At 44.3% G+C, this 26,351-nt stretch overlaps 1 protein-coding gene across 4 annotated transcripts in view; it reads left to right on the top strand.

The window, feature by feature from the left end:
- Positions 1 to 26,351, top strand: part of MAP3K9 (mitogen-activated protein kinase kinase kinase 9) — an 88,555-nt gene that overhangs the window by 15,142 nt on the left and 47,062 nt on the right. For 3 of the 4 annotated variants that reach the window (XM_043548033.1, XM_043548030.1, XM_043548032.1), the window contains exons 3-4: positions 21,958 to 22,138; positions 22,621 to 22,719. In XM_043548033.1, coding sequence (XP_043403968.1) covers positions 21,958 to 22,138; positions 22,621 to 22,719 — 280 coding nt within the window. The remainder of the gene's footprint in view (positions 1 to 21,957; positions 22,139 to 22,620; positions 22,720 to 26,351) is intronic. The other variant, XM_037900311.2, reaches the window with a different exon arrangement.

Below are 26,351 nucleotides of genomic sequence, written 5' to 3'. Positions count from 1 at the left end.
GATCCCCAATTTGAGAAACACTGGTCTCTGCTGGTGAAATCTGTGTAGTATAGAGTAAAAGCACACAAAAGACCAGATTTCACGGTCCATGACGTGTTTTTCATGGCCATGAATTTGGTAGAGCCCTACTCAGAGCTGTGGGGATATACTGCCCCCCAGTTACTGTGCTGTGCTGCGGTGAGGGAAGGAGGATAAGGAGAGAGATCTCACGCTGCATATAACTAAAAGAAAACTGCACAAAGTGGAAACGTGATGGCAAATGTAGCAACAAATCTATTCCACTTTACCTTTATATTTCCAGCTGGAGATGGCTCCTGCTGAAGCTTTGTCAAATATATTGTAATAAATATATATAGACACTATTATAATAGACCTATACTTTCAAAAATCTTAGTGGACCTAATTCAGAAAATGTCGTTAATGTGATTCCTGCCTGATACTCCCATGACATTGCTGATGTTTCTTGATTTTGCTGTCTTGATTCCAGGAAGTCCCTTTATCCCCAAACTTTCAAGTTGATGTGATTTGAGAAAGAACTGAGCTGGCTTCTAGACTTAATTATTTCCCATGGAACACTTAAATGATTATAAAGTGCAGGCTAATTCAAGCCTAAAAAAGAAAGGTGCTCTAAACAAAGCAATTGGCAGGAATTGAATCTCAATCCACAAAGGAGAAACTACACTTTTTTCCAGGGTTCTCTTCCCCCCCCCCCCCCAAACATTCAAGATGTTTTTACACTAAAACAAAAAAACTTACTTCACCCTAGCTGAGTGAAATATATCAGTTCTAAATTTATCATGGCTCTGGAGGCCTTCCCCTTCCCCCATTAAGCATTAGCTCTTTAGTGTTACTGTACAGTACATCTTAAACTCCAGGAAGCTGTAACATTCATCACATCCTCCAGATTGATAGACTGGGACAGCTGGCGAGCTTTGCTGGACTCACACACATCTGATAATTAAAATGCTTTTGCTTCCACGATGTAGGCAAATATGTTCCCCCTTTTAATATAGCTGATGCTGGATAGGGTTGGGTGTGGGAGAATATCTGCTTGTTAGCAGAATCAGCATTCACATCGTGTTTTTTCTTTCCAAATTGTGGAATTTCGAGGGTGGCCAATGAAGTCCTTGCTACAGAATCTTTTAAAATGCTTAACTTGTGGGGCTAAATTCACACCTGGTGTAAGAAGACACAGTCCCCCTGAACTAGTGGCAAAGTATCCAGCACAGCAGGTGGTGACAGGGCCTATAATGATGTAATGAGGGGGAGTATGCATATAGTGTATAGGGAAGCCCAAACCTAGTCCATATGCAAGTCTGTTACTCACTTAAAGTACAGTAGTTGAAAGAATTTCTTTCCTAAATGCAGGATCACCAAGAACAAATTGCACAAGGAAGTGACTCAGTCATTCATGAAGCAGAATTATGTAGGCTGAGTACTTGAAAATTGGAGTAGGGATGAAGTTTATTTCCGTAAACCAGTGAAACGTGTTTTGATGAGAAGTTTATGTATACAAAACATTGAAGGTTGTTTTCTTTAATAAAAATACATTTTATATGCTGTTTAAATTCCAGTTACCATCCTATGCAGCTTGACACAAATCATGAACAAAAAGTTACTTATCTAGTAAATAGTGATATATTCACTATTTTCTAATATACTAAAGGTGTTACAATTAATAAGAATCTGAAAATATTAAGCTATATAATGCTTAAATAAAGGTGTGTATACATGGTGTACCATTTTAGGCCTGGTCTTCACTACATGGTTAAGTTGACATAAACTGCTTTGTGTCAACCTAGCTGTGGAAGTGTTTTCACTTTAATTTTGGCTCCTGCTAAAATAAGTGCCTCTCCACACTGCTTTAGTAACACCACCGCCCTAAACGGCGTAGAGTCATGGTCACTGTAATGAAATTGACAGTGTCTGTGTAGATGCTGCATTGCTTATGTTGACTGTTACTGGCCTCCAGGAGCTGTCCCACAGTGCCCCACACTGACAATACAATCAATACAAGCGCTCTTGGTGAAGATGCATACCACTGACACAAGGAGCCAAGTGTGCACACACAAGTGATTTAATAACTGCAGTGGCTGTATGCTGACATAATCTAGGTCGACAAAGTTTTGTAATGTAGATACAGCCTTACATTTGGAAGGTTTTTCTTGCTGTGCTGCAGATAACAGCTCTGAGGCCATCTCCTACTCTTCAGCATCTATTAGACTTCATATTGATTCCCTTTAAGAAAGAGGGTTCTTTTAAGCTATACAGCTCCATAAAAATGTCTGAGGCAGCATGGTCTAATGCAGGGGTCTCAAACTCCCAGCCTGCGGTCCATCTGTGGCCCGCAAACGTCCCCATTTTATATGCCGCAGGACTCCAGCAGTTTTGAGGCCTGATCCCTTGGCCTCACCTGCTGCCCCCGGGTGCTCCCCCCAGGGGCCCCGGCAGCACAGCGGAGCTGAGCAGCATCTGCTTGCTTGCTCCAGTGGCTGCCGGCCCTGCCCTGGGGCGGGGCAGGGCTGTGCCTCTGCGCGCTGCCCCCCGTCCCGAGCACCCCTGCGGCCAATGGGGAAGCTGCAGGGGCAGTGCTTGGGGGCAGCAGCACACTGAAGCCCCCCGGCTTGCCCTGCCTAGGAGCCCCAGGTAAGCGCCACACCCCCGACCTCCTCCCAGAGCCTGCACCCCCACCCCTTTCCCACACCCCACCTCCTGCCCCCAAACTCCCTCCCAGAGCCTGCACCCCCTGCCCCAGCCCAGAGCCTGCACCCAGGATCCAAACTCCCTCCCACAGCCTGCACCCCAATCCCCTACCCCAGACCTCCTCCCCTGACCCAAACGCCCTCCCAGAGCCTTAGGCAGTTGGGGGGCGGGTTCTGGGTGGCATGAGTGACATTACTGGCCCACTGGGAGGATTTGAGGACTGGTACTGGCCCGAAGGTAAATTGAGTTTGAGACCCCTGGTCTAATGGCTAGGAGTGGTGATTGGATTCTGATTCTCACTCCAGCAATGACTTATTTTGGGCAAGTAACTTAACCCCCGTTTCCTTATCTCTAAAATGGTAGTAATACAATAATTAGTAAGCCCAGTCCTGTACAGTGCTTTGAGTTCCTACTATAGAAGGTGCTATGTAAATTCTAACGGTTTCCGGGGCCCATAGCTTAATCACATCTCACTAGTGTTTGGTGAAGGTCAGCTTCTTCAAGCTCATGCCTATTGTACTGATTTTCATACCCTGGCCAGCAGTTAACACACACCAAGTAGAATACACTTTTGTCAGGGGTAGGGATTAGGAACCCATCCCGTAGCCCCAGAAGCATTGGCAGCAACCCAAAAGGGAATGCTAAAAGAGGAATAGGCAAGTCCACGTGTGAAACTATTATTTGCTCTCCTGTACCTTGCAGTTTCCCATCCTTTTTAGTGCATTCCCTCTGCTGACATCACAATGCACACTGTGCCGTTATTTGATGCTTGCCAACTAGTCCCAGATGAATGCATGTTTGAACTGCATTAGCAAATAGGTTTCCGGTCCTCATGTGCCAGACTCATTTAGCAGCATCCTGCATAGGCTGATGAGGTGTGGTGAAGTGTAAGCTGGAGAGTGCTAGAAACTAACCGTCTTGCAGGATTTTCTGCCATCTCTCGCCTGCTTGTGAGAGAATGTACATTCCAGGCAGAGAGGATAGGGAACGCTGATCTAGCTGCTGGCATGAAGGTGCGGAGGAGTTGCTAAGCAATGTGGTGATCCTATGAAGTAACGGCTATCCTTGCTATTCGGGTGTATATGAAAATGTTGGTCCATAGTTCTTAGTATGAATGTAGGACTATACATTTGAAATATAGGGCTGTTGAAGATAATTTTGTTTCTTTCCAGCCTCTTCACCTCCCTCCAAAATGCAATGAGCTCGTGGGATAGGTATAGAAACTGCTTAGGGGAGCCAAGGGCTTGTATTTGTAAAACAGTGCTCAGATGGTACAGGAGCCAAATGCTAACGCTGTCAGTGACATAAAAGTTTGAGATTTATCTTGAATAAGAACATTCTGAAAAGATTTAAGGCATGAACTAAAACAGGAGAGAAATTTATCTGAGTATCTGATCCAGACCTCTTTTATAGGGCTGGCTTGCTTACTTTCTCAACTTTTACCAGCCCTGACTTGTGTTGCAGCATCACATTTCCCCTTGCTTTACACATATCCCCACTGTGGTCTGTTTCCCCCGTTCCCACAAGTGTTGCTGCATTATAGGAACCTCCATTTTTCCAATCTCTTTCCCTCACCAATTCAGGCTTGCACTGCTGGTGTTCACATATGTTTGTGTGTTCTACTTTTCCTGTTCTTTTCTTTTCCCTTTAGACATTGTTAGAAATGTTCCATCCTGAAACGCAAGCCATTTAATTAAAACAGCTTTTGTCAATTAAATATTCTCATTCCTGAAAGAAAGCCCAAACACTTCTTGAATGGGTTGTGGAAAGTTGGACTGCCTTCTACTGGTGTGCATCTATGGGAAATTACCTGACTAAGGAGATAAGGGGTCAAGGAGAAAAAAGCCTATATTGAAACATTCTCTAGGAATAACCTCAGACAGATGTATAAGCTCTGATTTAATAAAATGAGGTATACTTCTTGAGGAAGTCTGGGAAATTAAACACTGAACCCTGGCATTGGTGATGGCAGTGTGGTGTCAGTGGAATTCTTAGCTGGCTACTTCCCTCTGGAAAGGGGCTATTTTGCTCTCAGGTGACAGATGGCATCTGATAGGGTTAATGCTCTGCAAAGTGTTGCAGATCTTCAATGGTTAGTAAATTTAGCAGTAGTGCGATGTACTCGGAAACAGAGTGACCCTGGGTGAAAACAAGGGTGCTTACAATCAGATTAGCTGTTTTGATAAGGTGCTTTGTCAGTCAGCTTTTCCACCTCAAAGTCGGAAAATATAATTTAGTCTTCAGTTATTTTATAAAAAGAACAAGGAGTACTTGAGGGACCTTAGAGACTAACAAATTTATTGGGTATAAATTTTATAGTGCACTATGAATTAATTCAGAGCTGCCAACTATAAGGCCACTGGAAGGAGCTGAAGCCACCCAAACCAGGAGGTGCTACCATGACCGGCAGTTAGTTCTGTATTTTGTGGGATGGAAACTGCACATAAGGGTGGGGAAGATGCTAATGACAAGGTGTTTTACTCTGAATAATCAATTTGGGATGCTCCCTCCTTTCCTCACTCTGTCTTTGCAAGAAGCTATGCACAGCTTTCAGCATGGACAAGGCAAGGGGCTGCTTTGAGGTCCCATTCGGGATTCTTGCTCACAGGAAGACTCCGTGTCTTCCTTAAGCAGTGGGACTAGAAAAAGAGGCAGCACTTCACCACGTTATGCTGCCTTCCAGCATTGCTCTGGCAATCAGATGAGGAACAATCTTCTACCTTTCTGCTGGCCTTTTCCTTCTTACTGGCAGTAGGTCAGTGTGGTTTGAACCCTTTCCTGCTGTGCCCATTTCCCTGCCTGGTCAAGGCAGTGAGATTGTTGTGAAGTGGAGATGCAATTTTCTATCTGATCTTCCTCTCCAAAGACTTTTGGCTTTGCAAGTGATGAGGCTGGCCTTGTGACTGATAGTAGAAAGTCTGCCTCATGCTTCTAGCGTGTGTTTTAAATGCCCAGTGGTGGTGGCTGAAATATCAGGTTTCTATCTCTAGTAGAAGTGTATGAAGAGGATATAGGAGCAAAGAAAAGTGGTTTTTTCCTTAAAAGCCTTTTTCTTCTCCCTGCACCTGGACTAATAACTTTTCTTTTGAGACTTCCCTGCTATTACAGGAGTTCATCCAGCTGTTGAGGTCCCTTTCCACTTGCCGTGATCCCCCATCCACCAAACCTACTCTGAACACATCTAACATCCAATAAACCTTTATGCATAGTGGCTAGGAGGGGAGGGAGTCTCTCCCTCCCCACCACTCTCCATATGGAACAGCCACACTTCCAAGTCTGGATGCCTCCTGCTCTGTCCAGTAATGCCCTGTGTTACCTTGAGTAGCTGGTAAGGCCTGAATGGCTATGCCCAAATTGAAGTGTCCCTGTGTTCAATCTCAAAGTGTTACCAGTGTTTCTGATCCATGAACAACTTGTAAGTACTCTGCATTGCAATTCAGAGCATGATGGGAAGAAGACTAGAAGGCCAAAAAAAGAGGGAAACCTTTCTAAAGCTACCAGTTAATATGGAATGATGAAGAGCAGGTATTACTTCCTTCTCTGTCTGCAGCAGATGTAACACTTTCCATAGCAGAATGCACATATTGCCACCTGCTCCTCTGCATTCACTCCTGTACATGTATAACCCCTCCAGAGTGTCAGTTTAGTTTTTTATAATGGCCTGCATTACCATAGTAACAGAGTTCCTCATGCACAACTCATTGCTCTTCCTGTCACTTTGGCTGCCACTAACACACACACACACACACACACACACACCACCCCCCCCCCACAATTATTGTAGAAATAAGGATATTTCCAAACCAAATTCTTATTCTGGTAATCTTATTCCTTGTTTATCAACATAGCTGTGAAAGAGTGTTATAATTGCAAGGGTTAAACACAGTTTGGAAATTATTAGTGAAGGCTGTTGGTGAACGTGCTCCTTAACAACTTTGTACTATTAAAAATGGAACTTAGTCCTTCTGTAGCTCTTATATTGCTATTTTATGCATACTAGAATATAAATTTCATAGATTATACTTCAGTGAATGTTAGTTTCTTCTCCATCAGTCTCACAGTGCCTTCTTACATTTGAACAATCTTCCACACCATGAATGTCGTTATATTCTTATATGTTGTGTACATGTGCAATCTGGCTGCATTAAGGGCCTGCTTTCTGAAAAAGTAAGCATGGAGTTGTACATATAAATGTATGCACAGTTGTGTAAATTTACATTCATACAAAAGTCCAAGTATGGCTATAATTTACTAGTTGTGCATGTAAGTATTTAGCATGTACATTCAGAGTAATTGTTCGCAAATAGCAAAAATGATGTTGCTTAATTGCTGAGAACTAGGCCTTCTGCTGTAATTGTTTTTTTGTTTTGTTTGTTTTTGCATTAATTTATTTTAAAGTTATCACATACAGTTTGAATTAGTTTACATCAGTAAGGTGAATGGGCTGTGAAGCAATGACTTCCAACCTCCAGCCACTATTGTGGGCCTGGACATAACTTTCTGCACAGCTCAGGTAACAGTTGGCTTCCATTTTGGTAGCTTCCCTTGGAATGGCAAAAATGATTAACTTACACTTTAAAAAAAATAGCTTAAAATTTACAGGATAGTGAGAGGATGTGGCAAAAGTTGAACAATTAAACTCTTCAAACAACTTACTTCCATTATTTTTACCTATCCGTAAATTAATGGGATTTTTCTACTTGTAAGATTGTTTTGTGTGGCAAATACTTACTTGCAATCTCCCTTGTGTATCAGCAACCTGAAACCTGGTCATGCAGAAAGAATGTGCACTGTGGTGATAGTGCTGGAGAATTTCTGATGTCCAAGCTGTCTCTTCCTGCAGATCTGTTTCCACCCATCCCATCCCATCCCATTTGCTTTAATGGGTGTGGAAGAAGTCTATTATCCTGCATTATCTTGGAAGGCAGAAGGTTAAAAGCAAAAGTTGTCAAACTGAGTCCACTACTTCTAAAGTGGGAGTTTTCAAATACTCTGCAAAGTATCTATTCATCAGCTGAAAACCCTATACTCAAAATGTACAGAAGATCTTTTGGGTTTCCCGGGTAAAGGAGTATTAACTCTAAATCAGTTATTGAGTCTGTAAGGCCCAGGGCTGTGCTCTGTGAGGCCCTGTACGCTGTTGGGTGCCCTCAGCTCCTGTTGACTTCACTGGGAGTTCAGTGCTTGGCACTTGGCAGGATCAGGCCTTTAAATAAGGAAGTCTAAATTCAGAGGGAATTTTCTTGGTTGTGATCAATATGGGTAAGAAAAGGTGGAATTAGAATTACCTTTTTAAATAACCAGGAATGATGCGGGGAAGACTGATACTTTGTGAATAGAAAATTAACAATTTATTGTTCAGTAACTTGGACAACTGTTACTTCCTACCACCATTTAGCACTGACTCACTGACACTGAACCAAGATATTTTTGTAATAGTTGATGTTTCCATTTGTCCCCAAACCTCAAAGCACTCTACACCCATCTTTCTGTTTTTATAGATGGAAGGCTAAGATACCAAGAAGGTAAGCAAGTTGATCAGGGACATACAGGAAATTTTTGACAGAACCACAATTTCCTGACTCCCCACCCTGTGCTCCAGTTCTTGCTTGATATATTTTTTAAAAATTATTTTTGGATTGTGTAATGACAGAATGAGAATCAAGAGCCAAGAACCAATTTTTCTCCTGTTCCTTTTTGGTAGTCAATATTTGTGTGCTGGTAGGCTACAGGAATGTTGTTTGTAGAATGTGGAGTTGGGCAGCGAAATTCTCTGAGGACTACATCTCCACTCCAGGCCCTCAGTTCCTTTGTGCTGTCTGAACTGTGCAGATGCCAGTCCCACAGAGCCACTGTGCTTGCTCCATCCAGGGATAAGAAGGACTTTGCCTGACTTGAACTCAGAGGTGATGAGCTGGACTAGGGTCTGGGGGGAGGGGATGGGGAATAGATTGGGACAAAGAGCTGGGGGAGGGGTGGGAAGAATGAAATTGAGGACCCAGGAGGAGGAAACTGGACCTAATGATTATGAGGAGGGGCGGTAGACTGACTGGGATGAGGAGCCTCGCAGGCTGGAGACTGGGACTGCCTTGGTGTGGAGTTTGTGAATAGGACAAGGAGATGGGAATTGTGGGTGGCAGACAAGGAGACGGGTGAGAGAGTAAACAAGATTAAAATGGAGATGGGATAGGGACAGGGACTGATGGTGTCAGGTTTGCAGGGAACGTGAGCAAAAGGATCTTGTCACTGGAACGCCCTCCTTCAGAACCCAGAATGGAACTCAAGATCCCAGTGTCGGCAAATAACTGTGAAACCCACTACCAAAGCATTCGCAAAAAGAAAAGGCGTACTTGTGGCACCTTAGAGACTAACAAATTCGATGAAGTGAGCTGTAGCTCACGAAAGCTTATGCTCAAATAAATTTGTTAGTCTCTAAGGTGCCACAAGTACTCCTTTTCTTTTTGCAAATACAGACTAACATGGCTGCTACTCTGAAACCTACCAAAGCATTGTTGTCCTCCTCTAGTGGCTGGCTCACAGAGGATGACAAACCTACTATCAAATACTCTGCTCAAGTGGAAGAGCGATGGGCTGTGGATAGAAAGATTCGAACTCTGCTCATGACTCATGTGGGTGTCCATATATTTCACATGATATTTTCTGGGGGCTTTTCAGTTTGCTTTTGTAAAAACCTAACAAATTACATCCAAAAAATCTTACTCTGTGACCTTAATGTTCTTTTCATGTATTTTTATTTGTAATTAATATTTAATCCATTTCACCATCCATATTTGCATGTCTACAGTTTATCTTTTCCACTGTGCAGGGCGGGGAGGGATAGGGAAGTGGTACTGTCTGTACGCACAGGAATAGATTTTTGCATAGACCAGGTTGGATCAGGCTAGCAGTGATTGATGACTAACAAGCTCACAGACTGGATGTTCCTGCTGAATCAGCCCTCCTTGTGCGCAGTGTAGTTGAAGACCAGGCCCTGCATCTTGGCTGCCAACCAGTTCCTTTTTTAAAGATGGGAGTGACACTTCAAAAGACGTTTACACCTTGACCCCGCCCTCATTTTTCTTTTTCATCCTGCTGAATTAATAGACCTGCAGGAGGTAAATTTTCCTGTTAACGGATGGGTTTGGGGGAGGATGGGTTGTATGGGTGCCCTCTTCCTATACTTCCCCCATAGTTTTATTAGACAACACTTAAGAAAATAAAGCTTCCCCTGTGCAGGCAAAGCAGTTTCTTCTGGATCTCACTTCAGCTGGCTCGCTTCCTTGCTATAGGTTCTATCTTGAGCATACCGACTAGTGCTATTAAGAGATGGATGGACCCATGACACCGCTCTGTGAAATGTGACTAGCTATTATAAGAAGGGGGGGATGCATGGTAAAAATCAATGATTCAAGATTGGGCTGCAGTAGCATGAAGCACAGCAGTTCTAGTGAGGAAAGAGTGTAGTCCAATGACTTAAATATATAAATGGGGAATTTATAATGTCCGCTTTTACATGGTCTTCCTCTGTGGACTTTGTGATGGGACTGTGTCTCATTGGCTTAGTCTGTATGTAAACAAGGACTTAAATAAATATAAGTCAGCACAAATTCTTTTGTTAGACCTTACTACAAAGAAAGGTAGCTTTCTGAACACACTGTAAACTAAGCAACCAGATTTAGATGATCTCTTGCCCAGGATGGGCCGTGGACCCTAAAAATGTCTCTTACCTTTCCCTTGCTGCGATGTGGTGAACCAGACCTGTTAATCACAGACACAGGGATATGATCCTCCTTCCAAAGAGCCTGACAGTTGTTCTGCTTCCAGCAGCTGCAAGGGAGAGTCATACCTTTCTGCAGAGCTTTGCAACAGCACTTGCCAAATCAATTTGATTTTCCTCTTCAGAAATCCACTTCAGTTCTATTTTGAGACCCAGGTATAACTGGTTTCACATTTTAAGTTCAGTTTGATTGTTCTGGGTTGAGCTTTTACGAGGGAGCTAGAAATGGTATATGCCATAAAAAGGAACCAGATAGAAGATGCACTCCAGGAGTTCATAAGGGATCTATGTATTTATTCTCTGGGAACTTTCTTCCACTTGGTGGTGATTATCCAGCTGGTAGGGCTCCTGTCCCTCAGCTTAGGTCAGCCGGGAGCTGGGCACTGCTCAGGGGCACCCAGGATAAGCCTCTCTGAGAATGCCTCAGTTGCCGTGCTGCAGATTGTGGCTCCAGCAACATGTATTTCCATTCTCAGGGAGATGGATTGTACGTTCTTAGCTCCACACCAGGGAGTAGCTTTGCTCTACTCCCATACGCAGCAGAGATAAGAGAGGGATGTTTTAGTCCTGTTCAGCTGCGTGTTAGCTAGTGCTCCTGCAATGAAGCTCGGTGGGAGGGAGCCAGGCAGTACTTTATTAAGGCTCCAGCCTTTCCTTTCTCTCCTCTTCAGAATATAATCATGGAGGAAATGGGGCATTCAGCGGCATTAGTGTGACATTACTGACATAACCTGGGACCTTATAAATCATTATTGCAACCACTGTTATATATTTGCAGCAAATATTGTACAAAGGTTGTTGTGTAAGGTATCTATGGAAAGGTTATGATTTGCTAATTATGATTATGCTATCTGTGTGTATACCATTTTTGTAGTTGAATTTATGAATATTGGTTATGTACTTGTATCTCAATGTGTTTTGATTCTAAGTAGCCTTAAAAAGAAAAGGAGTACTTGTGGCACCTTAGAGACTAACAAATTTATTTGAGCATAAGCTTTTGTGAGCTACAGCTCACTTCATTGGATGCCTTAGTAAAGCATTTGGTCAGCTTCTTGAGAAAGGAATTTGCAAGTTAAGTGCCCAATCAAGAAACACTTAACTGACAATAGACCTTGGGAGACTCCAATCCACAAGTCTTTCTGGGGACGTTCAAGATGGCATGCAGGCAATGGCTGCCACCTGTAAAGAACTAAGTCATGCATGGACATGTGACTCACCCATGTGACTCCAGACTCCATTTTGTGGTAATTTTCCATAGTAAGAACAAGGAGGTGTTCTTACACCTGGAAGAGACTATGAAAGGCAGCTGCCTGATCTCCATCTTGTCTTCAGTCCTGCTTCTGACCTCTGGAGGGACTTTGCTACAAACTGAAGCTTTGAACAAAGGACTGAATGACCCATCCCAGCTGTGGATTACTCCAGGTACTTTTATTTGAACTTGCAGTTTATTCTATCACTGCTACAAGCCGGAACCAAGAACTTTGCCATTACTGTATTCGCAAAAAGAAAAGGAGTACTTGTGGCACCTTAGCCCTGGTCTACACTAGGACTTTAGGTCGAATTTAGCAGCGTTAAATCGATGTAAACCTGCACCTGTCCACACGATGAAGCCGTTTATTTCGACTTAAAGGGCTCTTAAAATCGATTTCCTTACTCCACCCCTGACAAGTGGATTAGCGCTTAAATCGGCCTTGCCGGGTCGAATTTGGGGTACTGTGGACACAATTCGACGGTATTGGCCTCCGGGAGCTATCCCAGAGTGCTCCATTTTGACCGCTCTGGACAGCACTCTCAACTCAGATGCACTGGCCAGGTAGACAGGAAAAGAACCGCGAACTTTTGAATCTCATTTCCTTTTTGGCCAGCGTGGCAAGCTGCAGGTGACCATGCAGAGCTCATCAGCAGAGGTGACCATGATGGAGTCTCAGAATCGCAAAAGAGCTCCAGCATGGACCAAACGGGAGGTACAGGATCTGATCACTGTATGGGGAGAGGAATCCGTGCTATCAGAACTCCGTTCCAGTTTTCGAAATGCCAAAACCTTTGTCAAAATCTCCCAGGGCATGAAGGACAGAGGCCATAACAGGGACCCGAAGCAGTGCCGCGTGAAACTGAAGGAGCTGAGGCAAGCCTACCAGAAAACCAGAGGGGCGAACGGCCGCTCCGGGTCAGAGCCCCAAACATGCCGCTTCTATGATGAGCTGCATGCCATTTTAGGGGGTTCAGCCACCACTACCCCAGCCGTGTTGTTTGACTCCTTCAATGGAGATGGAGGCAATACAGAAGCAGGTTTTGGGGACGAAGAAGATGATAGCTCACAGCAAGCAAGCGGAGAAACCGGTTTTCCCGACAGCCAGGAACTGTTTCTCACCCTGGACCTGGAGCCAGTACCCCCCAAACCCACCCAAGGCTGCCTCCTGGACCCAGCAGGCGGAGAAGGGACCTCCGGTGAGTGTACCTTTTAAAATACTATACATGGTTTAAAAGCAAGCATGTGAAAGGATTACTTTGCCCTGGCATTCGCGGCTCTCCTGTATATACTCCCAAAGCCTTTGCAAAAGGTTTCTGGGGAGGGCAGACTTATTGCGTCCTTCATGGTAGGACACTTTACCACTCCAGGCCAGTAACACGTACTCGGGAATCATTGTACAACAAAACATTGCAGTGTATGTTTGCTGGCGTTCAAGCAACATCCGTTCTTTATCTCTCTGTGTTATCCTCAGGAGAGTGAGATATAATCCATGGTCACCTGGTTGAAATAGGGTGCTTTTCTTCAGGGGACACTCAGAGGAGCCCATTCCTGCTGGGCTGTTTGCCTGTGGCTGAACAGAAATGTTCCCCGCTGTTAGCCACAGGGAGGGGGGAGGGTTGAGGGGGTAGCCACGCGGTGGGGGGGAGGCAAAATGCGACCTTGTAACGAAAGCACATGTGCTATGTATGTAATGTTAACAGCAAGGTTTACCCTGAAAGAGTGTAGCCAGTGTTTTATAAAATGTGTCTTTTTAAATACCGCTGTCCCTTTTTTTTTTCTCCACCAGCTGCATGTGTTTCAATGATCACAGGATCTTCTCCTTCCCAGAGGCTAGTGAAGATTAGAAAGAAAAAAAAACGCACTCGAGATGAAATGTTCTCCGAGCTGATGCTGTCCTCCCACACTGACAGAGCACAGACGAATGCGTGGAGGCAAATAATGTCAGACTGCAGGAAAGCACAAAATGACCGGGAGGAGAGGTGGCGGGCTGAAGAGAGGGCTGAAGCTCGAATGTGGCGGCAGCGTGATGAGAGGAGGCAGGATTCAATGCTGAGGCTGCTGGAGGACCAAACCAGTATGCTCCAGTGTATGGTTGAGCTGCAGCAAAGGCAGCTGGAGAACAGACTGCCACTACAGCCCCTGTGTAACCAACCGCCCTCCTCCCCAAGTTCCATAGCCTCCACACCCAGACGCCCAAGAACGCGGTGGGGGGGCCTCCGGCCAACCAGCCACTCCACCACAGAGGATTGCCCAAAAAAAAGAAGGCTGTCATTCAATAAATTTTAAAGTTGTAAACTTTTAAAGTGCTGTGTGGCATTTTCCTTCCCTCCTCCACCACCCCTCCTGGGCTACCTTGGTAGTCATCCCCCTGTTTGTGTGATGAATGAATGAAGAATGCATGAATGTGAAGCAACAATGACTTTATTGCCTCTGCAAGCGGTGATCGAAGGGAGAAGGAGAGGGTGGTTAGCTTACAGGGAAGTAGAGTGAACCAAGGGGCAGGGGGTTTCATCAAGGAGAAACAAACAGAACTTTCACACCGTAGCCTGGCCAGTCATGAAACTGGTTTTCAAAGCCTCTCTGATGCGTACCGCGCCCTCCTGTGCTCTTCTAACCGCCCTGGTGTCTGGCTGCGCGTAACCAGCAGCCAGGCGATTTGCTTCAACCTCCCACCCCGCCATAAACGTCTCCCCCTTACTCTCACAGATATTGTGGAGCACACAGCAAGCAGTAATAACAGTGGGAATATTGGTTTCGCTGAGATCTAAGCGAGTCAGTAAACTGCGCCAGCGCGCCTTTAAATGTCCAAATGCACATTCTACCACCATTCTGCACTTGCTCAGCCTGTAGTTGAACAGCTCCTGACTACTGTCCCGGCTGCCTGTGTATGGCTTCATGAGCCATGGCATTAAGGGGTAGGCTGGGTTCCCAAGGATAACTATAGGCATTTCAACATCCCCAACGGTTATTTTCTGGTCTGGGAATAAAGTCCCCTCCTGCAGCTTTTGAAACAGACCAGAGTTCCTGAAGATGCGAGCGTCATGTACCTTTCCCGGCCATCCCACGTTGATGTTGGTGAAACGTCCCTTGTGATCCACCAGAGCTTGCAGCACTATTGAAAAGTACCCCTTGCGGTTTATGTACTCGCCGGCTTGGTGCTCCGGTGCCAAGATAGGGATATGGGTTCCGTCTATGGCCCCACCACAGTTAGGGAATCCCATTGCAGCAAAGCCATCCACTATGACCTGCACATTTCCCAGGGTCACTACCCTTGATATCAGCAGATCTTTGATTGCGTGGGCTACTTGCATCACAGCAGCCCCAACACTAGATTTGCCCACTCCAAATTGATTCCCAACTGACCGGTAGCTGTCTGGCGTTGCAAGCTTCCACAGGGCTATCGCCACTCGCTTCTCAACTGTGACGGCTGCTCTCATCTTGGTATTCATGCGCTTCAGGGCAGGGGAAAGCAAGTCACAGAGTTCCATGAAAGTGCCCTTACGCATGCGAAAGTTTCGCAGCCACTGGGAATCGTCCCAGACCTGCAACACTATGCGGTCCCACCAGTCTGTGCTTGTTTCCCGAGCCCAGAATCGGCGTTCCACAGCATGAACCTGCCCCATTAGCACCATGATGCATGCATTGGCAGGGCCCATGCTTTCAGAGAAATCTGTGTCCATGTCCTGATCACTCACGTGACCGCGCTGACGTTGCCTCCTCGCCCGGTAGCGCTTTGCCAGGTTCTGGTGCTGCATATACTGCTGGATAATGCGTGTGGTGTTTAATGTGCTCCTAATTGCCAAAGTGAGCAGAGCGGACTCCATGCTTGCCTTGGTATGGCGTCCGCACAGAAAAAAGGCGCGGAATGATTGTCTGCCGTTGCTCTGACGGAGGGAGGGGCGACTGACGACACGGCTTACAGGGTTGGCTTCAGGGAGCTAAAATCCACAAAGGGGGTGGCTTTAAATCAAGGAGTAGTTCAGGCAGGAGTTCATGGAGGGTTCCAATAAGAAATGGTGCACCTAAGTTACTGTTCTTATTGGAACAAGGAGGTTAGCCTGGCCTCTGATTGATACATGGCTAGATTTACCTCGCTGCACCTTCTCTGTGAGTGACTGCAGTGTGACCTAGAGGACAGGGGAAGAGGCAAATGAGTACAAAACAAATCTGGTCTATTTCTTGTTTTGATCCACTCCATCTATCTTTTACATCTTTGGCTGGCAGCAGACGGTGCAGAAGGACTGCATGCCATCCACATCTCATGGCTGCTCGGCAGAAGATGGTGCAATATGACTGCTAGCCATCGTCATCTCTTGCCTGCCCGGCAGAAGATGGTACAATACGATTGCTAGCCATCGTCATCTCTTGCTTGCCCGGCAGAAGACGGTACAATACGACTGCTAGCAATCCGTATTGCCTGCCTGATCACCATAAGACGGTTCAATAGGACTGACTGCAGGACTAAAGAGAATGACCTGGTCAAGTCACCAAAAATTTAGTCCCTGCGCCCATGTCTGCCCAGGCACTCCCAGCCGACGTGGCCAGGAGCACCTCGGACATGACGAGGACGGCTACCAGTCGTATTGTACTGTCTGCTGCCACAAGGCAAGGGGTTGCTGCGACTGTGTAGCAATGCAGAACCGCGTCTGCCAGCACCCAGGAGACATACGGTGACGGTTACCTGAGCGGGCTCCATGCTTGCGGTGGTATGGCGTCCGCACAGGTAACTCAGGAAAAAAGGCGCGAAACGATTGTCTGCCCTTGCTTTCACGGAGGGAGGGAGGGAGGGAGGGAAGGGGGGACTGACGATATGTACCCAGAACCACCCGCGACAATGTTTCAGCCCCATCAGGCATTGGGATCTCAACCCAGAATTCCAATGGGCAGCGGAGACTGCGGGAACTGTGGGATAGCTACCCACAGTGCAACGCTCCGGAAGTCGACTCTAGCCTCGGTACTGTGGAAGCACTCCGCTGAGTTAATGCACTTAATGCACTTCTGTGGGGACACACACACTCGAATATATAAAACCGATTTCTAAAAAACCGACTTCTATAAATTCGACCTTATTCCGTAGTGTAGACATACCCTTAGAGACTAACCGATGAAGTGAGCTGTAGCTCACGAAAGCTTATGCTCAAATAAATTGGTTAGTCTCTAAAGTGCCACAAGTACTCCTTTTCTTTTTGCTAATACAGACTAACACGGCTGTTACTCTGAAACCTGCCATTACTGTATGTAATTGATTCCATTTAACCAATTCTAGCTCTCATCTGTATCTTTTTCCTTTTATGAATAAATCTTTAGATTTTAGATTCTAAAGGATTGGCAACAGCATGATTTGTGGGCAAGATCTGATTTGTATATTGACCTGCGTCTGGGGCTTGGTCCTTTGGGGTTGAGAGAACCTCTTTTCTTTTACTGGGGTATTGGTTTTTGTAACCATTTGTCCCCATAACGAGTGGAAGTGGTGGTGATACTGGGAAACTGGAGTGTCTAAGGGAATTGCTTGTATGACTTATGGGTTAGCCAGTGGTAAAACGGAAGTCTTCTCTGTTTGGCTGGGTTGGTTTGCCTTGGTGTGCATAGAAACCCCAGCCTTGGGCTGTAACTGCCCTGCTTTAAGCAATTTGTCCTGAATTGGCACTCTCAGTTGGGTCCCACCAGAACCAGCATCATTACAATTAGTAAGGCGACTTTATGGAGGGAATTTCAAGTTCATCGCCTCCCACCCTGTCCCGTTATTTTTATTGATTCAAGAACTTTCTAAAGTACCAAAAACGAGGTGGTCATCCTCTGGCTCCCATTACCCACAACCAGAGCTGGTCAAAAAAACTTGAACTGAACAGCATTCTGTAGAAAAATGCACTTTTGTCAAAACTGAAATGTTTCACATAAATATCAATCTTTGACACAAATTTGGGGGGGAGTCAATGTTTTGCTTTGACTTTTATATTATATTAACTATAAGATGCATAAAAATCTAATATATCATCTGACAAATATTATAAAAGTCTAAACAAAATGAATCAAATTGGAAAAAGTTGAAATGAGAGTTTTGATGGTCCTGAATCAGAAGTCTGAGGGGGTGTGTGTGTGTGTGTGTGTGTGTGTTTAAATCTCAAAATTTTGGCTTTTTTGTTCAGTTGGAACAGTGTTTTGGTTTTTTTTAAAAAATGTCAGAATTTCCTGCAAAATGGAAATTTTGATTCCTGACTAGCTGTCCTCAAAACCTTTTTACAGTTCAGTTAGGATCTCTTCCTTGCTCCGAGTCACTGAATTGAGCAGAGAAGCAATGGAAGATAGCTAGGCAGCAGGCAAAATTCCATCTCCAAGCTGCCTTCCTCCATCAAAAAGAAAAGGAGTACTAGTGGCACCTTAGAGACTAACCAATTTATTTGAGCATAAGCTTTCGTGAGCTACAGCTCGAAAGCTTATGCTCAAATAAATTGGTTAGTCTCTAAGGTGCCACCAGTACTCCTTTTCTTTTTGCGAATACAGACTAACTCGGCTGTTCCTCCATCAGTGTCTTTTTTTGGTAGCAGTTAGCCAGGATTGGGTACTTTTGGGAACCGGAGGAAAGTGCCACAAATAAAATCAACCAAAAAACTCCCAAACAAATCTGAAGATTTCTTAAATGGTGAAGGGGCGCCTGTGGCTTAGGGTGCTTGAAAAGCTACTTTTAGCTGAATTGCTTTTGCTGGAATTTCTATTGTATTCATATGGGAGAAAGTCAATGAGGTTAAGCACCCCCGTTAAATTTAAACTTTCGAATAATTGAAGGCCTTCTCCACCCAACCCAAGCACTTGATACTTAACACACTATTTTCCCAAACGAATATCAACCTAGAAGTTGAGACTTCTTGTATCTCTGTGGAATATGAAAGGAAGTTTTTCCTGTCTTCAGAAAAGAGCTGTGTTTTTAGGCTGAGGTCTGAAAAGTCTCTTTGATTACTAGGATTGCCTTGATCTCTGCTCTGGAGCTGGACCAGTTTGTGGAGAATGCACTATTAATTGATGAATCTATGCTTGATTGGAGTAATGAGTAGCTCCAAAGAGCCAGAGTGTTGATGCTCTACCTCTAACCATGCTGTCTGCTAATAATACAGAAGCAGTTTGTAGGGGGTTTTAGCCTGTTTTTGTGCTAATGCCATGACTTTCAATGCACTTGGAGGGAGCTTATTCCTGGTGCTTGATTGGCAGTAAGTATGCCTCCCCCCAGTTGCAGATGGCCTTGTAAGCTGCCTTTACTGTTGGACTGGGAGAGCAGGATAAACTGAACACACAGTTCCCCACCCATAGTGATTTATAGACTGGCTGCTGTGTGCAGCCCTCAAGCCTGGAGAACCACACTAGTCCCACTTGGTGGTGGTGTGGAAATCTTAAATTCTCCCGAGTATGGTTTTCCTAGGCTTCAGTCATAATACAGATGCCCTGTGACTATACATTTAAAAGTCTGATTCACCCCCTCCCCCCCCCCACACACAGTAAATGTGGCTTCTGTTGATCTGGCTGTTGGAGGAAATGGCCGTCATATTATTTTCCCCAGCTGACAAGTTACACCGCACAAGTTACTGTTGCCTTCATAAGGTTTAGAAATTCTGCTTTCCATGCTGTCTGGCCACTATGTCTCAACCCTGAACTAATGCCCCCACCCTAACCCCCTCCCTGAGAAGCCATTCTTCATGGCTCTTAGTCTGCCATTCTGGGATTGTGTGCAAAGACTTTTTGTGTGGACACCTATCTACTGGAATTAGATTGAGAGCTCCAATTTATTTGTCCTACATAAATGAAAAGCTGTCTGATTGGTTCTGACTGAAAAGTAATCACAACCTCATTCTGTATAAACCTGTAGTCTACAGGAGCCATATAAGGCACAATATCCCATTATTAACTTCTTGAGCCAACCAACCCCACACAGGTGAAGGGATTCTAAAGCGTGCAGAAAAAATGGCAGGACAAAAATGTGCCCTTTTTTGGGCTGATAAAGTTGTATAAATGAATACTTGTTCTGGGTCAAGAACAAAAATCTCATATGCAGTGAATCCTAACTAATACAAACCCAGCACTCCTCCTATGCATCATTCCATTGAATATAGCTATTGTTAATGATACTGCTGCTCATGTGCTATAGTTACAGGTAGGTCATTTGGTGGTTGTGCTCCTTGTTTTACAGGGTTTGCATTTGGATGTAAAGTTACTGTATATGCCTGCCTATTTCCTTGAATCTTATTCTAGCCTCTCTCCTATCTTTTTCTATAACACAGACTTAAGTGTTACATATTTAGCTACTAAGAAAACTTGGACATTTAACATTAAAGTGTTACTAAAGCTGAATGGTAGTGTTTTAAATCCACTTTGCATTCACTTTGTAGTGATGTAAATGACAGCACAAGATGCAAGGCAATGGAGAAACAGGCATCATGCTTATAGACAAGGATTCTTGTACTCTATGGTAAACTCACATTAATTCTGTGGCAAAGACTCCTTTTATTGCTGTATCATGTTGCAACAGACTAGGAACAGTGGCAGCTTTATTAAAAATAAAAAAGGAGGTGCTGTAAAGTTAAATAAGAAAATGATTAATAAAATTAGTAAAATAGCCCCTGTGGTGCTCATTTTTTATATTAAATCCAATGTAGTTTTTGCTGTTCGTACCATTTGTTTTAAATATGTTACAGATTTTTGTGCAGACAATGCATAATTACATCTTAAAAGTTGCTAGAATAGAAGATGAAGGTTTTGGCACATGAGAAAGTGTCCAGTTGACACCTAGGAAGCTGTTGAAGGGGGTCTTGAATTGTAGAATAATCACACTAGCTGGATTTTTGTGCTAAAATTATCAGCAATGTCAACATTAACTGTTTCACTTAAACTGTCATCTTTAAATTTCAGTGTTAACTCATTAAGATGAATGAAGTGGTTCAGACATCCGTTTAAGCTATTTCAGGCTGTCTGCAGACTCAGAAAGACATTATGTTGGTTTACATTTGGTTGGCTTTAAGTTTTTTGTTGCTACCATAAGAACTAGACTTGTAAATTTTTAAAAAGTTAAGAATCTAGGGTGTATTTCCATGTCTGGATTCTGCATTAGATTCTGCACACTCTGAGCCCTGTCCATAGATAATGGCCAAGGCGGATTTCAATTTGATTTCATACTGGAGTAGAACTGTAATACCATTAACACATTTCATCTGTTTGCTCAGTTTAACTGGTAGCAGTCTTGTTACTACTTATGTTTCTCTCTTTGCTCCTGCCTCAACCCTCTTCCCTCCCTGCACTCCACTGTGACACATCACATGCAACTTACTCACTTGGCCAAGATTTACAAAAGTGCCTAGTGATTTTTTGGGTGCCTCAATTTTGGTGTTCCCAACTGAGGCAGTTTAAAGGAGCCTGATTTTCAGGAAGTGCTGAGCATCGATTCCTTGAAAATCAAGCCCTTTTAAGGTGGGTCAAATCGGGCACACAAAATCACTGCGACTTTTGAAAATCCTGACCTGAAGATGAGTTTATCGAATGGCCATTTCCATTTTAATGTATTTTTAAATATAAGTGTACATCCACCCTTATGGGGTTGTTCTCCTTCTAAGCAGTGTGTGAGAAAGATGTGATAGTTGCTTTGCTTAGAAAGGAATAATTAGGAAATTATATACAAGGCAGCTCCCCTTTTTTGGATTTCTAGAAGTTACAGTGGTTCACTTCCCTTTACCAGAGGATTGTTTATATAGAATAACAGTACACAGTACACCAAATGGTTCTTATGTCCTATTTACCTATACCTTGGATATCCTGATGCATTAAAAACCAAAGGCCACATATCTCCAGCATCCTAGAAGTGCATATATGATGCTATAACCTTATATCCTGAATTGTGTTCTAGTAAGGACTGATTAAAAACTGAGCAAGGATTTCAGGATTTGGCCAATTCTGCTTCTGAAATCCTTGTTTCATGTCTTGGCTGCAATTAATGTTTATTAATTGTGGGAATGGATTCATTAATTAGACAGTTTGTTTTTCGTCAGATTGAGGGAGCAGTTTGAGACCTCTTTTACAAGGCAAGATAACGTGTAAAGCATTCAGAAGCAGAGATTAGCTAAAAGTCAAGGCAAGACTTAAATTTGGGAAATGGCTTCTCTTGGGGGGGGTGAGAGGGGATCTTTGTGGATAAATCCTAGCCTCACTGTGCATGCGTTTCATTTCCCCCTTCTCCCCTTTCCTCCAGTATTGATACTCGAGAAGGTGGAAAATGGAGACCTGAGCAACAAGATATTGAAGATCACAGATTTCGGCTTGGCCAGAGAATGGCATAAAACCACCAAAATGAGTGCAGCTGGAACATATGCCTGGATGGCTCCTGAGGTCATCCGCTCCTCCATGTTCTCCAAAGGCAGCGATGTGTGGAGGTATTGATTTGGCACTGAGTACTTGGATACTAAACGTTTAAGTGCTGGGGACTGCCAGGCAACCTACTGTATGCTTAATACAATACGAATCCTGGTTAATCAAATCCCCAAACTCCTGTTTAACTAAAGCTCTGTGTCCCCTAGCTTTCCATCCTGCTGTATCATCACCCTCCTTTGAGGGTTAGGAATCCAGAACACAGGCTTTTCAAAGTGGCCAGCCAACTTTTGCAGCCCTCCAAATCCCTGTTGCTTTATGGGTTTGGACATGTGCTTTTCCAATCTCTATTACCCTCACTCCTCTGCAGTATATAAAACAAAATCTGTGCACTTATTTTAACAATTGTCTTTTGAATAAGACACAAAACCAAGGTCCTATCCACTTGTGATTATTAAAGAGTTAATTTTTGAAAGTGTAAGGGATTCAGCTGATGTTCTGGCAGTATTCCAGCTCTGGTATTACATTCTGTCTATCTAAACTGCAGGGGGAGTTTTACCTGGACATGGTATTCCTTATTTTCATTCCTAAATTGGTGTGATACAGTGTCTTTTCCAGTATTCCAGGAGGTGGATACATTTCGATGGTAGGTGAAATATTGGCTGTGAGATATGCAAACTCTAGGTAATGCTGTACACTTACTTGACACTTTTATAAATCACTGGGATTCTTCTGAATGGAAGCTGATATGGAAAAGTAAATGATTACGATAATGCCAAATGGCCAATATTTTGTGTGTGTTTGTATGTGTGCTTTTCTTGTGATACAATCAGTAAATTCAGTGTCCAGGAGATAGTCCCAGGATGATGGGGTGTGTATTTGGGAAATTACATAGTCAGTGCTTTGGGATAGCAAATGAGATTTTCTCATGTCTGTACAAAGGTGAATGTCCCCCACTTGGTTCATTAGACTAAAGCAGCTTGCTATTGTTTTGTATTCACAGCTGGCCTTATGCTGAATTGCAGCTGGAGTGATTTGAATGAGCAGAGGTGTTTCTCTTCATGCATTACTGTATTTGAGGGCAGGTTTTAGACATACTGTGTTTGGATTTATTTTTTCTGTGGAAAGAAGGTTCCTGAAATCCTAACACTGCTGTAACTGGACCTTATTATTATAAAGTCCTGTTATTCACAATTAGTTGGCAGCCCCCCTCTTCACATGTGGTGAATTAATGTGATTATTTTTGTGAAGTAATTCAGAAAAATGAAGGGGTAAAACTCTGCTCTGTACATGAGAGGAAGAATGGTCTAGCTGTTAGAGCAGACATGTTGGGAGGATTCTTGATTTTCCTTACGTGTGTGCCAAAGACTTGCTGGGTGGCCATGGGTAATGGATTTGGGTTTCATGCATATAGTCACTCTTGTAGATAGTGTTGAAAACCAGGACCTTTTATCACCAAATCCCAAAACTACTGCCACCTGAGCTAAAGGAGTAACTCTGTTTGCTGTAAATAAACAGCAGGCTCTTATCATTGATGCAGAACAAGCAATGAAGGAACATGATTACATGCACTTTGCCAGTTTTCAGTGTTGCATATTTAATGTAAATCACTTCAACTTTTTGTTCCTCAGTTTCCTCATCTATATAATGTTGTTATGAAGCTTTGTACTGATAAGTTCTAAGACTTTTTGATGTTGGTGCACCGGTGCATGCCTTTTAGAATACATGTGTTGCACCAATGTAAAAAGTGACTTGCAGCAGTGTGGCTGCACCAGTTCAGCATACTCATTACCTTGGTGTAGCAAATCTGTACTAGGGGTTTTACACCAAACCCCACTAAACCTGTGCAAAAAATACTCTTGAGGGAAGTCTGCGCCTAAAAATCCTGCAAAATTCTGAATGTTTATTTCTCTAAATAACACAATATAATCACACCCCTTTCAATTATTTTGGTAATTTATTTCAAAATAGACATACTTGCTGACAGGTAACAATACGGAAAACAAAAAAGATTCAGGACATGTTTTTTGACCAGTAGATTTTCCTACTCCACAGAGCAGATAGCAATACTAATATTTCCTTGTATGTCAAGCACAGAAGACTTTAATGATATGTCTACTCATCCAACTTGGCCTCGCAGGGCTCAGGCTGCAGGGCTGTTTTCATTGCTATGCAGACATCTGGGCTCAGACTAGAGCCGGAGCTCTAGGATCCCACTAAACCCCTGTCCTAGAGCCTCTGCTCCAACCCTAGTCTGGAAGTCTACACAGCAATGAAACAGCTCCGCACTGCAAGGCCTGCGAGCCCAAGGTGGCTCGCACAGGCCAGCCATGGGCTTTTCTTTGCTGTGTAAACATATCCTAAAGGGCAGTACATGCTTAGGAGTGAAGTTAGGCCATGATCTGACACAGCACTTAAATATGTGCATAAAGTATCCCCATTGAAACTAATGCTTTGCCAGATTGGGACCTTACTGAATGGCATAGCTAAGCAATACTCAACGTGTCACCGTACAGTCACTGGTCTAGAACTGAAATTGCTGCAGACAATAGATTAGAAGGGCAATGGGAGTGGAGGCTCCAGCACAGCAGTGCAGAGTGCAGGCCACTGGCTGCATGGAGGTGTGGGATCATCCTGCAGCCCGCGCCCCCTCCCTGGGACGTGGATGCGGCAGTAATGCTGCGCCTCACCCTGACACAGCACAAGGGACAGGCCTGTCCCAGAAACACCCCAGGGCCATACCTATCAACTCTGGGCACACTGCGATAGTGAGCAAGAGGGAGGGGCTCAGTATGGTGGTCCACGTGTGGGGTGTGGCTGGGTGGGGATTCAGATGTGGGAGACTCAGCAGGGGTACGGTCTGGATCCAGGGAGGTGGTCTGCGTGCAGGAGTGGTGTCTGGATACAGGGGGTAGGGCTTGGCGAGAAGAGGTCTGTGTGTGTGTGTGAGGGTGGCAGATGCACAGGGGTTGGGCGGATGGTGTGGTAGCTCCTTATTTAATTATCCCTCCCCTGCGGCTAGGAAGCAATGGGTGCTGGAAGCAGCAGGGGTGTGTGCAGAGCTTCCTGCAGCTGAGGGAGGTTCCTGGGGGTGGGTGTGACCCATGCAGCAGAAGAGGAAGTCCTGTCCCCTTACCCAGCCCAGCCGGTGCACCATGGGAGCCACTGGCCAAGACATCCCCAGTCCTGCCCCTCCCTGACTCTAGGCGCACTGCGAGAGGATGCAAGCGGGACAGAGTCTTGCATGCCCAGCCACAGCCCCTGAGGTGGTGATTCATGTCTCCCAATGCTGCTCCTGATGTCTGAACTAGACCTTGTTCAGGAGTGTTTCCTGGGAGGAGTGCATGAATCAATTATTCTGCGGGGAGGCATTAATTCTGCACTTGCACAGTGTTGCAGAATTCCCCCAGGAGTAAAAAAAGCTCAGTGTAGACAAGGCTTTAATGAATGTGTATAGCATGTTGAGAACCTATAATATCTATGCACAGTATTATAATCCTCCTGTGAGTCCCCTCCCCATTTTCCTTGTTTCACATCTCTCAACTACAAAGTCCTGTCTTCTGGCTACCAGCCTTCTCCCAGAGAGCAGAATGAATCTCCCTTTGAAGCCATCTGTGGTGTTCTTTAGTTGGAGAGATTTGCTGGTGAGAGAGCCACGATGTTCTGCCTCTCCCCAGGTCTGAAATATTTGTTGCTTCTGTGGTATTCTTAGCCCTGGCAACAAGATACTGGTACTTGAAGGATCACAACTGAGGTGTGTTGGACAGAGCATAGTCCAGTTAGTCATTGGGCCCTGCCTACATGGTGTCTGAGATACACGTATAGAGGAGCAAATATTGCCACATAGGCAATATTATTATTTGAGAGCATTAGCCTCTTCACAAACAGACACAATTAAAGACTCCTACTCCCACCTAAGCATGCAGTTCAAATCCTTGACTGGATAGACTTTTTTTTTTTTATCTTCTTAGACCTGTCTCTCCCCCACACCACTCTCTTGGCTAATCACAGCCAGACTGGAATTTGGCTGATAAGCATCCTTACAATTAATCTCTATAAGAACAATAACAATTAGCTGTCTCCCTTCCTGAGGTATGCAAACTCTTTTATCCCAACACCTTTCCCAAAAAGTCTCTCAATTTATTGGAAGAGCTCCTGTCTGAATGGGGGTCCTAGCCTTTTGACAGAGGTCTTATCTAGCTCATCTCCTTGATGCACAAATGCACAGGTAGCTGTTGGAGAAGATGCTTATTATAGGCCACAGCAATATTCTGAGGA

Source organism: Chelonia mydas, chromosome 6, assembly GCF_015237465.2.
Source record: "Chelonia mydas isolate rCheMyd1 chromosome 6, rCheMyd1.pri.v2, whole genome shotgun sequence".
Classification (NCBI taxonomy): domain Eukaryota; kingdom Metazoa; phylum Chordata; order Testudines; family Cheloniidae; genus Chelonia; species Chelonia mydas.
This window is presented reverse-complemented; position numbering and strand designations above follow the sequence as displayed.